At 31.0% G+C, this 13,321-nt stretch overlaps 1 protein-coding gene across 1 annotated transcript; it reads left to right on the forward strand.

Annotated features, from left to right (window-relative positions):
- The first annotated feature begins 1,920 nt into the window (after positions 1-1,920).
- On the forward strand, positions 1,921-3,909 carry LOC117786421 (uncharacterized protein DDB_G0281497-like). Its single transcript, XM_034624668.1, has 3 exons — positions 1,921-2,659; positions 3,160-3,302; positions 3,824-3,909. The coding sequence occupies exons 1-3, from the start codon at positions 2,107-2,109 to the stop codon at positions 3,827-3,829; spliced, it is 702 nt and encodes a 233-aa protein (XP_034480559.1). The 5' UTR covers positions 1,921-2,106; the 3' UTR covers positions 3,830-3,909.
- Positions 3,910-13,321: the final 9,412 nt, after the last annotated feature.

Here is a 13,321-nt window from a genome sequence, read left to right on the forward strand (position 1 = left end):
CAACTTGCATTGCACTGATTGAAACTGTAATTGAATTGAAAAACTTGCAGTTTAAAAAAATAATTGATCCAAATCAGTTTTCACATTGTCAATGCATATATTTTCAGCTTTTTTGACATTCAATCTGAGCCAATTGAATTGACAGTTGAAATGCATTGATTGACATGCAAATTTAATTGAATCAACTTCATTTTTTTTATCACAGTTAAAGTATTAAAGCTTTGTTTTATTTTGACCTTAGTAGAACCCTTTATGAGCGAGTTCAAGGTCCGATTAATCTTTGAATTTTAGTTTTGTTCAACCGACGCACTTTTTACATATAAGCACATAAAAATAAGATTCATTTACGTTTCCAAGAATTTATCGTGTGCAATTTAAACTAAAATGGATAAATTTTGTGGTTGTTGTTTCTCTATAATTCTGTAGATATATGTAGATGTATAATACGTATATATATATTACAGATTAAACACGCCATTAAATGGCATATGGACTATTATGGCAGCTCCCACGCAACTCATGAAAATTGAGCAATGGAAGCGATTTCTCAGTGCCACAAGCTGAGACAAGAGTCTCTGTCTTAGTCTCTGTCTCAAAGTCTCAGTCATACAATCGCACAGTGGGGAAAATGGCTAAATTTGCTTAAAATTACAAGCTGTGTCTGTTTTTTCCAGTGTGCTTAATTTAAATCGTAGAGTTTTTGTAGTTTGTCTCTTAAGCTTTAAGTTTATTTTTATTTTAATAAATGTAAAAAATATATATATATACATGCAAAAAAATTATTTTATTTTAAATAGTTACTAGAATAATCAATATTTATTTTAAAAAGCTTGTGCAACTATTAAGAAATAGAATTAGCATTGTTCTTTCAATAAAAGTAAAAAAACAAATTTTGCCTTTGAAAGTTAATAGTTATATAAAAATCAATAAGAAAATTTAATAAAAATTATTGGAAAAATGCACAAAGTTTGTAAAATTGTATAGTTAAAAAACCTTATTTTGTATTTAGAAATTGCAATAAATAAGTAAGCTAATTTAGACGTTTTGCCCACTGTGAAACGGTGTCCAAATTAAAGCCGACGCACGTAAAGCTCAAGTTCAAACTGAACCACGACGACAATAAAAAACAATAAAAAAGCCGAGAAATAAACGAGACTAAAGAACAACGAAAAAAGTCAACAGTAACAATAAATTAAGCGTGCTAAAAGAAATATTTAACTGAAAAGGTGTTGGCTGCATTTCGTTGTCGTTGTTGTTGTCGTTGACGTTGTCGCCACTCAAAGTGGGTCAGACGGTGGCAAAGACAGCACCACTAAAGGCACCACTGAAGACACCGCAGACAGGGGCACGTCCCAAGGTGCATCATGCACTTTATTCACTTGTCATGCAACAACAAAATTCGACTAATTGCGAGACAGTTGCAAACTTCTCGTTGGCACTGTTGTATGTACAGAATATGTACCTGGTGTTATAATAAACATTTTAATTAAATTTGGTTCCAATCGATTTCCTATATCATATAGCTGCCTTAGTCACGATCGGTCCAAAATTAACCTTTAGTATGAACAACTTTTTAGTTTTTTTAAATATTTCGACCAATTTCACATATAGTGTATTTGAAATTGTCGGATACATTCTGAACAAATTTGTTTTAAATCGGACTACTATATCATGTTATTATCATATAAAATAGCAGTATATAATTGTATACAGGACTTTGCCAGAGTATCAATACTCCGGCGTGACGAGAAAATTTAAGTAGGCTAAAAAACAAATAAATATTTTTTCAAGTTAATTGACTGTAAATTTGATTTTAATACTTTTGAAAATCTTCAGCTGTCTGCAAGGGAATCAAATGTGCGACGTGTTTTAAATAACTTTTCTTTGTTTTTTATGCATTTTTTTGTTTAGGGTATTGTGCAACTGCAGTGTGGCGCTGAATGAAGACCCAACAACAACAACAAACAATAACAGCACGAATTCATTGATAAATACGTAGCAACAAAAAGTTGCGCATACGCCGCGTGTGCTCTCACATTTTACGACCGCTCTCTCGGTTACTCTCTCGCTATCGCTCTCTCGCTCTCGCACGCGATCGTAAACAAAATGAACTCACCACAGCTGGTGAATACGGCAGCGCAAGCTCACCACAGCAGCGGCAACAACAATAATAATAACAACAGCAACAGCAACAGCAACAATTTAAATACACAAACGAGTGCAAATAAATTTGCGCCTGCACGTAGACTAGCTGCCCGGCAAACTCTGCGTCTGGCAATACCAAAGCAACAGGGTGACTCAGTCAATTTGCCACAGTCTGGCAGCATTTATCGCCAGTCGCCGTCGCATTTGCCACCAGCGCCACTTTTAAAGCGTCACACAACAACAACAGCAACATCAACTGGTGGCAACAGTTTTATACCCAAAACAGCATCACCTTTGGAATCCCACAAGCTGCCCAATGCCACGCCCAGTGGCAGCACTACGCCATTGCTGTACAATGGCAACCCTGGCAGCGCCTCCTCCTCCTCTTCGACGCCCTCAGCCAATTTTCTGGCTGTTCGTAAGCCGAGTCTCACTCTCAACTCGTCGGACATACGCAACAACAACGATTTGTTTGCCTTTGCCAAGGATATGTCGCCAGCCCTGGAATTGACAGGTTAGTTCTCTACACTGACAAAAAGGAAGTACCTTCTTTTCTAGTTAATACATATGTATGTCTGAACTTTCGACTAGTAAATAATTTAAAATTAAATGAAAATTGAATAACTTCAGTATATTATAAAAAATTAAATTGTTTATTTTGTACAACTTAAAATTGAGATTAAAAAGTATGTTTGAAAAAGTTACAATCTTTATTTTTCCTAGTTTTGTAAGATTACATTTCTTCGATATTTTTAATTTTTTCTTGAACTGGCCTTTTTTTATGATAAAATTATTAGACGAAAATTCTGGATTTAAAAATTAAGATGAAGAAAATGTGTCGGAAACAGAAAACACTGTTTTTAAATCCCTTGTTTTCTATTCTTTACATATATATATTTTTTTTTTAAGAAAATATTTAAAAAGAATACCGTGGATTTTAAAAACTGATCTATTTTTTCTCAGTGTACTTAATTCAACTGTAATTTACTTTGATAACACATCTATTCCTTATAGATCACACGCATTCTCCTATGTTTACGGATATTAGCACTGCCATTTCGCCAGCCAACAGCAATGGTTCTCCAACACCATCCCATCATCATCAGCTGGGCAGACTCTTCAGCCTGAGTCCCAATAGCATGAGAAGCTACGGAAATGTGAGTACTAAAGCTTTAAATAACTAAAGACTTTGTAGGTCTAGGTAAAGAAAAAGAACTAATTCATTTAAACTAATTATTTTTTAATTAAGTCGAAATATCGAATTTTTGTAGAAATTAATTGCTAATATTAGTTTATAGAAGTTGTGTTTTTATAATTTTCATCCTACTGAGATCTTATCTTTTTTGTAAATCTTTTAGTTAAATTTAAATTTCACTGTTTTATTTTTCCTTCCCAAAATACATTAAAACATTTTCAAATTTTTCTTAAGTTATTGTTGCCTCTTTAGTTAGAACAAGTTCCCATAGTTCCATTCCGAAAGTTGTGTTCTTTGAACCAGCTTTGCACTATTGAAACTTTAATGAGAAAAACCTACAATGCCTAATAGTTATTTATAGACACTGCCCAAGGGTCATTCAATGTAAATTTCTAGCTCTCAATTGTAATGCTTTTTTGCTCACGTCACTTTTCTCTTTCGCCTGAACTCTCTCTCCCTTTCTTTCTCTCGTTGCTCTCTTAGCTGTGATTTTGCATACGCTGTTGACCCACAGCCAAAAGCTTTGCAAACACAAACAAAAGTCCGAGCGTCTTTCTGTCCCACATTTAACCAAATACAGTATGTCAAGTAAGTGTTTGGACAAAGGAAAAAAATTCAAATAATTTAATGTGATAAAAATAAATTGCAATTCTTGAATTCATATATTTTTTCGTATTTTACTGTAGTAGCTAAAAGTTCTTAGAAAATGTACAATAAATGAATTTTAAGATTCAGTTGTATTAATTGTTATTGTTAGAAATAAATGAACAAATTCTTTATCATAAGAATTATTTGACTAACTGTATATATAGCTTACACCTCACGCGACTCTCTAAAAGGGCGTGGAACTTGAAAAGGGGGACGGGGGAACTGGACACTCCCAGAGACTGGCGGGTTGACCATATTTTCAAGCCATACGGCAGTAAATAGGTAGAAAATAGCGTCAACTTAATTAATAAATAATATTTAGCACGATTTGAATGTGAGGGGTAAAGAGGCGTAGAAACAACAACAACAAATGGCAAAACGACTAACGATGTGCCAGGTAAATGAGTTACCAGTTATTGGTAAATAAATATGTATATATAGATATCCACAGACATAAAGACGTTATGGGTATATGAATAATCGGTATTCGGTTTAGCTTCGGTTTTGATTTTTATTTTGTATATTTCTATGGCTCGTGCGTCGTCATAAAACTTGACTTTGTGTACGCTACATTAAAGCTGATTAATTCTAAAATGCAGTTGGAGTATCGGGTATCATATCTTGGAATTGTTACTGATTACCGATTATTCCGACTATCGATTGGATGACAGTTGTGAGTCAGTCCAGGCTAAAGATTACACTAGTCTAATGGAATGATAATGATAGCAAATGCCAAGAAACATTTCATTTAAAGTCAAGGCATGATGACCCACAAGCAATACTGATAACCCCTTTTTCAGTTAATCATTTTACTATGGGAATTTCAGATTATATATCAATCGAGTTCTGTAAAACACTACACATTTGGAAATGTAGGGCATACAAATGTCACTTAATCGCAGACTAACAACATTGTTTACACCTTGTGGTTAGCTTCTTATACCCTCTGTACCTTGGAAATTCAACGGGTATACTTCATTGAAAAAATTTTTCAAAATATTTTTTTTTTAACTTATAATTTTTATATATGCAGAATCAGTTGGAGAAGAAATCATAATTCAAATGACATTCCGCATGAAAATCGGTTGAGTTTTGACAAAGTTATGGAAGTTTAAAGTTGAAAATTTGACTTGTAAAGTTGACAAGTCAAAAATTTCGATTTTGCAAGTTAAATTTTTTGTCAGATTTGTCTTGATTTTTTACAGAAAAATGAAACCTCTCAAAATCAAATTTAAAGTGTCGTTTTATACTAATTTGGGCCCTAGGAGTTGTTTAAAAGTAAAAACTCAGGATTTAAAATTTTGAAAAAAATATTTTTTTAAAAAAGTCAAAGGGGGGAGTACATGACTTTTTCAGAAAAACATCGAAAATAAATTTTTTTTATAAGTTAATAATATTTATATGCATAATCAATTTAGAGACCAAATCATGACCAAAATGACATTCCGTTTGAAAATCGATAGAGTTTTGACAAAGTTATGGATGTTTAAAGTTGGCGAAACCTTTGACATAACAACTTTACAAGTAAAATTTTTTGTTAGTTTAAGCTTGATTTTTTACAGAAAAATGAAACCTCTCAAAATCAAATTTAAAGTGTCGTTTTATACTAATTTGGGCCCCAGGAGTTGTTTAAAAGTAAAAACTCAGGATTTAAAATTTTGAAAAAAATATTTTTCCAAAAAAGTCAAAGGGGGGAGTACATGACTTTTTCAGAAAAACATCGAAAATAAATTTTTTTTATAAGTTAATAATATTTATATGCATAATCAATTTAGAGACCAAATCATGACCAAAATGACATTCCGTTTGAAAATCGATAGAGTTTTGACAAAGTTATGGATGTTTAAAGTTGGCGAAACCTTTGACATAACAACTTTACAAGTCAAATTTTTTGTTAGTTTAAGCTTGATTTTTTACAGAAAAATGAAACCCCTCAAAATCAAGTTTAAAGTGTCGTTTTAAACTAATTTGGGCATCAGGAGTTGTTTAAAAGTGAAAACTCAGGATTTAAAATTTTGAAAAAAATATTTTTCCAAAAAAGTCAAAGGGGGGAGTACATGACTTTTTCAGAAAAACATCGAAAATAAATTTTTTTTATAAGTTAATAATATTTATATGCAGAATCAATTTAGAGACAAAATTATGACCAAAATGACATTCCGCTTGAAAATCGGTTGAGTTTTGACAAAGTTATGGAAGTTTAAAGTTGGCGAAACCTTTGACATAACAACTTTACAAGTCAAATTTTTGGTTAGTTTAAGCTTGATTTTTTACAGAAAAATGAAACCTCTCAAAATCAAGTTTAAAGTTTCGTTTTGTACTAATTTGGGCACCAGGAGTTGTTTAAAAGTGAAAATTCGAGATTTAAAATTTTGAAAAAAATATTTTTTCAAAAAAGTCAAAGGGGGGAGTACATGATTTTGGCAGAAAAAATCGAAAATAAATTTTTTTATAAGTTTATAATATTTATATGCAGAATCAATTTAGAGACCAAATTATGACCAAAATGATACTCCGCTTGAAAATCGGTTGAGTTTTGACAAAGTTATGGCTGATCAAAGTTCGGAAGCTATTAGGGTAACTCCCGGTTCAGCATTGTCGACTTACTGACTTCAGTTTGAAAACTATTTGACAAGCTCTTAAGCGAACAAAACGTGAGCGTAAGAGTTTCTTGTCGATGGAGATTATACGTTGTAGGTGCAGGTAGGAGTAGTGTATTCTTTATAGTATATATTCTTTATAACGTACATGTATGTATAGTCGGGTCTGGGCATATTAATGAGTGTTGTTGCTGCTGCTGTTGGCGTTGGTTTTTGAAGCTCTACGAGCTTCTGCTCTGAGAGGCAGAAGCACAACAAAAAATACAAAAAAAAAAAAATACAAAAAATCGATTAGTACGCCAACAAATGTTCGGGCAAAAGGAAGTTAGCGCTTGGAACTGTTGAAATACAAACAACGTTGTTTGCTGATGACGACGCCGACTCTTTTTTTATTTTTTTTTTTATATTTCGGGCATGAATAAACACACACAGATACGCATTCAAAAGATACACACAGATACAGCTACAGATACTTATAAGCTGACAAACGTTTTTGTGTTTTGCGGTTTTTGAAAGAATTCCATTCTCAGTATTTGGCGAATTGAGATGCGCGCCGGTTCTCATTCTGTTCCTCAAAAGTTTTCGACTTTCTATTGCCTGCGTTTCTGTTATTTAAATAATAATAAAATAATATTTTAAAAACAATTTACTTGGCATGTAAACTGTTGAACAAGTGTTTGTTTTATTGATATTTTTGAAACTTAAAAAAACACGTTAACTTTATCGGTTAATCGGTCGTTTTTAAACCTGTAGCATGGGCAATCGTTTGAGTGGCTTGTGGTGTAAAAAGACAACAACATTACATATCAACAACGATCCAAAGCAACAACAACAAACTCAAATTAACAACGACAATAATAAATCACAGAGAAGAAAATCAGGTGGTACCTTTAATGGTAGCACCTTTCGTCTTGGCAGCGCCCGTCGTTTATCTTTAACAAGTTGTGTCTCCAAAGATAATAACAAAAAGACGACAAATAAATCAACAAATTCGGTTATTTCCACAATTGAACAACAATACGAGGAATTGGTCAAAACTCCAGTTGCAGAGACAAATTCAAAACACTACGAGTCAAAAACACTGCCCAATCTTAAGTCCAAGACAACCATGAAGGTTAATGCTCAATTGCCCACCACTGTCAAGGTGAGTTCACACAATTACAGTGTATCAACGAGGTCGCATTTACGGCACGAGTAACATGGATTTTCCACTTCCCTTTTTTGGGGGCGGTATCTGCATTTTCAATTCGTCTCGCTCAACGTAATTATTTGTGGCATTAACAGCATTTTAATGTGCCAAAAACAACAGCTAAAACAATAACAATAACAAAAGAGAAGCTACAAGAATACAAAAAAAAAAAAAAAACAATTACAAAAATACAACGATATTTCATAGTTATCTTTAATTTAGTGACGAACTCAAAATACCCTTGCAAACTGCCTCTACTTATATATGTTTTTCAATGTTAATTAAACTTTACAAAACTTAAAATTTTAATATATTAGTTCCTATGTCAGATTTTGTTAAACTTGATCACTGTTAAAAGAAAATAAATTTTTAAATCTAAAATAAAAGACTAAAAAATTTTGGTTTAAATTAGAAAAATTTTAGAAAAATTACTTAATAGGTTTTAATTTAATGTTTCTAACCGTTTTTTATGTTACAAATTCTGGTCAAAAATTTTCCTCAAAAGTGGACCTTAGTGGACATTGGTAAAGAATATTTTAAAAATATTTTTTTAATAATTTGTCAAAATTTTCCTAGCGGTAAATAAGAAGATTTTAAGAAAGGATTGATTTTAGATATTTCAAAAATTATTAACCATGGAATCTCTTACAGATCTTAAGGTTAATCTCATATGATTACTAAAATATTATGATTAGAATCACTGTGGGAAATCTTCACATTTAATTTATAATACTTTTCATAATAATGAAATAATTATCTTGAGCTAGATTCTATAAAAATTCGATTTAAATTGAATAATTGTAATTGCTTCAAAAGTCGAGATAAAATTTAAAATAATTATTAAAACAAAATATAATGTATAATTTTAAATCAGTGAATTAGTTAAAGCACTTTTAGCTCTCAGTATAATAACAACTATGGGATTTGCTTCTGGTTTTTCGGGGGGTTCTATCATTATTATAATGCTAAAACAATAATCTTGTCTCTGAGTTTGTTGGTCATAAAATAGTTGAGATGTGACGTAGTTGAGGTTCAGGGACAATGACAATTGTTATTGTGTGTTGCTCTTGATAAGGTCGTTTAGTTTTTCCAGTTTTGGTTTTTAATTTGGAAATTTGTTGAGCTGACAAATAAATATTATTTTCCGAGTATCATTAGCATGACATAGATTTAGAAATATGACTTATGCTTTAGAGACGGATGCTGTTTAATCAAGTTGGTAGGTGTCGAGTTGGAAGATTTGTGTCTGATAAGCTGAGCTTAGTCATTGAACTGGGATTGAAGCTTGGAAATTAATGAGCTGCTTATGACATGTAATAAATTTCATAAAAACAAACAAAAAGCGAGCTGCGATTAATCGTTTGGCAAAATAGACGATAAATCTATATATCGATAATAGATTTGGGGTGTCATCATCATCAAATGCTTCGCCTTGTTAAACAATCTATAAATTACGATTGAATGTCAGTTTATCAATCATTGCGAGCTACATTCCCTTTCAAAATTAAATTGTCAGTATAGAATCTAATCTATAATTGTTGAAATATTTCTGGAACCTCGGTGACTCAAAGTCGAATGACCCAATTCCGAGTCAAACATATAAATAAATCAGTAAACGTGTTTAACACGCTTCGCATATAAATCTTTAAGTGCATAAAAATCAATTACGCATGAAAACTCAAATGAAATGCGACCGAAATACCAACAAAATACCAAAGCAACAGCCTCTGATAATAATAAAAACAAACGGCGCATGCGCAACGGACCTAAAAAACTCCCCGAAAACTCTCACGACATTTGAGTTATGGATCTGTTCAGAAAAGTTAACAAGGTTGGGCTTAGGGATGGGAAACGATACGGAGATACGATATCAAGTGATTTGAAGATACAATTAAGTGCAAAATATTTTCAATCTATTTATAAGGCATACTAATGAAATGATTTCAATTTAAAAATTATTTCAAATACCAAATAATCTTCTAAAAATTGTAAAATAGTTTTTTTTTTAATTGTAGAGTGTAAATTATTTAATTTTTATTTTGAAGAAATTTTGATATGAAATTAAGATACTTTTGAGTTCCGCTTTTTATTTAATATTTTTAAATTTAGTTGATTTATAATTTTAATTATAATTTATTATATTAATTTAATTTAATTTATATTTTATTATTAGCTAAATTTGTAAATTATTACGAGACACTGATATATTTTATTTGATGACTATTTTAAGGTATACTTTAGCAAAATTTTAGAAAATATTGCAGAATCCTTAAAGTTCATTTTTCATAAGAATTAGCTATTTTATTTTTCAAACGTTTTTTAAAGGTTTTTTTTTTCATTTGTAAATTTTAATGTTTTTTAATTTTACTTTTGAAGAAAGTTGTATTAACTTTAGATTTAACGGATTTAGGCAGAATTTTTTTTCAATACTTTTAAAATTAGTACTACAAATTTGTAGTTTTAATATGAAAATCAGCGATTTATACATACTATTTTTGTAAATTTAACTAATTACCCTAAGATTTATTATTACAAAAAAAATAAGAATATTAAGATATTATTATTCGATATTAACATCGATACTTCCCTGCCTATACTCATCCCTAGTTGGGCTCCAACTGGGAAAATGACGCCAATGCGACTGGTTTATATAAAGGAGGGCTGAGGTGAGCTGAAGTTCTTGTTCTGTTAGATACTCGCACTTTTAGCTACAATGAAAGCCTGAAATGGATGAGTCAGCTTGCGAAAACCTTTCGTTACGTTTGAGATGCACATGTTGTTGTGATACGAGTATGAGTATGAGTATGAGTCATGACTTAGGCGAAAGTCATTCCATTCATTCACAGACACAAGAGATACAAGATACAAAACGTACTTACCAAACTCAGGCGCGTAATTGAAGAGATATTTTCACATATCTGACTTGGGGGCAGTTTTCGCATTACTCTCGATGAATCACAGCCCAGGATCAAGTTCAGTTTTGATCATGTTTGATGTGAATTCTCCAATTTAGGTAGCTTTTTAATACAAGCCATTTATTAAAGCCAATCGCTTGTCCAAATTTTGTTTTGTTGGCTAACAAATTGGCAAGAGTTGCTGACACATTTGTGACTAATTCTGCAAGGCGGATGCTAAAGATGCTTTTGATGCTACTGGCCTTATTTCGTCTTAAAAACGAAAGTATCTGAAAGATACAAAAAAAAAAAAAGAGAAAAATGTATGTACCACAAATGTAGATGATAAATTAACTTGTTGGCATCTGCACGTTTTCCGGCTCATTCTCTTGGCCAAAATTGCATAATAATTTTGTTTAATTAATGTTGATTATTTTTAATAATAATATAAAATATAAATACGCGTATCTTATTGCTATAACTCAATTAAAAGCAAGCGAATAGAACGCATTGGACATGCTATCAATTGACCTTCTCACTGCTGGTTTCAGTTCAACAACATTTTGTATCTGACAGATACAGATACATTTGGGTAACTATCTTAATTGTGTGTATGTAGGTGGCGCCACCAGATGCGGTTCATGGTTGTAATCAAAGCCAAAAATCCAAAAACGAAACGCATAAACAAATGTTCAATTTGAATGTTCTTATATATTTACAAAATTTTGCAGATACACACACATACTCACGCCTTGTTTTGCACACTTTAGAATTTCCAGGAAACATTAAAAATTTCAGCGCGTTCTGCACATTGAAATGTTTAATAAACAAAAACAAAAAAAATAGCCCACGTAATTAAGAATGAACAACAACTAAAGCAAAATAAAAAAAATATGTATACAAATTAAATGCACGTGTCGATTTCCATTCAATCGTTTTCAATGCGCCTTTCAATCATTGAACCAACCTGAGCCATTGTCCATTTGCCAGTCAACAATATGAAGACATTTGTTTATTTATTTTTTGTTGTTCGGGGCAAAAAAAAACAATAGTCCCAATGCGAATAATAAACTAATGCAAATTGTTTACATTTAATGTCTCAATTTTTAGATTTTTCTGAGTCGAAAGCAATTTCAAAGTTCAATCCCGAAAAAAAGCGCAGGGATAAAAACAACGGCAACAAAATAAAAGTAAAAAAATAAATATAAGAAAATAAAAAATACTTAAAAAATAAGACAGTCCTTATTGGTTTTGAACCCAAGTAGAATTTGCAAATTTTTAAATATTTGCAAAGAAAATATATTATAATAAATATACTAAGGCTTAGTAACTAAACTAAATAAAATAAATACATATTAGTTAAATAATAATTAACGACTTATCAAAATATTGAATACTAGAAAAAGAACAAAAAAAATATTAACAAATTATGTTTGTAGCCAGCGGGGTTCGAACCTTTGCTTGCGTAATTTTTTATCGGAGGACCTGCATTTAATTATAAATAATTAACTATATCTCAATTATCTTCTATGTTTTTCAACCGATCAAATTGAAATTTTTAGTATATATTTGAAACACAGCAACCATTCCATGTCCGAAATTTCAGTGCTGTTGCCCTTGTTAATCAATTTTTTGTAGTCTTCGAGATCTAGATGTTTATATTAGACGAACAGATATTGTCACACACTCATAAGCCTGTTTACCCTTTGGTTTACTAGGCTAAAAATCACATTATCATGATGCCCCCTCGAAAAATTGCAATGCGCGAAAAGGCAAATAAAAATTAACAATACAAAACAAGAAACTCGCAGAGAGAAAGAGAGAATTGATCTACAGAATATTCTCTCACTCTGTGAGTTTATTTCTGCTCTCTTTCTCTCTCTTTTTCTTTGTAGTGTCGAGTCAAGTCTGAACCTGCTACGAGAGTCTTAGTTTTTTCAGTCTTGTGTCGAACACGCAACGAATAAGTTCAAAGCGCAATCGAAAACAACGACGCGGTAATCGGAAATAAAATAACAAAAATTTATATGTATTAAGGAAAATAAAATTAGCTACAAAAGATAAAAGCTTTAAATAATATTGTGAAATCCACCGAGTGTGTCCAAAATGAACAGCAAATAAATAAGTAAATAATTTAAAATAAATATAAATCAAACATAAATAAAAAATGTTGTAAAGTGCGTCAAACTGCGAAAATATTTCAATGAAATTATGCTCATAAATTAAGCAACAAATAAAACTAAGATTTTTTAATAATAATAAAAAAAGAAAACATAAATAATTTTTAGTGACATGTTTTTTTGTTGTAATTCTTGTGCTTTACCGTTACATTTGTGACTTCTTAAAATTTTGTTAATGAAATTTAGTTTATTTCTAGGCCAAATTAGTGCAATATAAAATGCACATAAATCTACATAATTACACTTAAAGTTTGTTTTAGGTTTATTTATTTTATTTGAATACTAAAAGCAGCCGACAAAAACAAATTAGTAGACAAAATTTAAAATTGTAAATTTCGACTTTAACAAATAAAATAAAGCATATTTAAGTTTATTTTAAAACTAAAAAGTTAAAAAAAGTTATCGAGTTCATAACCAGTTTAATTTGGAAAAAAAACCCAAAAGCCAAAAGCAAAGCTCGGAAAATTTGT

This window comes from Drosophila innubila (genome assembly GCF_004354385.1).
Source record: "Drosophila innubila isolate TH190305 chromosome 3L unlocalized genomic scaffold, UK_Dinn_1.0 0_D_3L, whole genome shotgun sequence".
In the NCBI taxonomy this organism is placed as follows: Eukaryota; Metazoa; Arthropoda; class Insecta; order Diptera; family Drosophilidae; genus Drosophila; species Drosophila innubila.

What these genes read in the sequence shown, in the direction of transcription:
- LOC117786421 (XM_034624668.1), top strand. Translation starts at nt 2,107, where the DNA reads ATGAACTCACCACAGCTGGTGAATACGGCAGCGCAAGCTCACCACAGC. An exon ending in GCCAGCCCTGGAATTGACAG is followed by an intron (nt 2,660 to 3,159) that starts GTTAGTTCTCTA and finishes TATTCCTTATAG; the next exon opens with ATCACACGCATTCTCCTATG.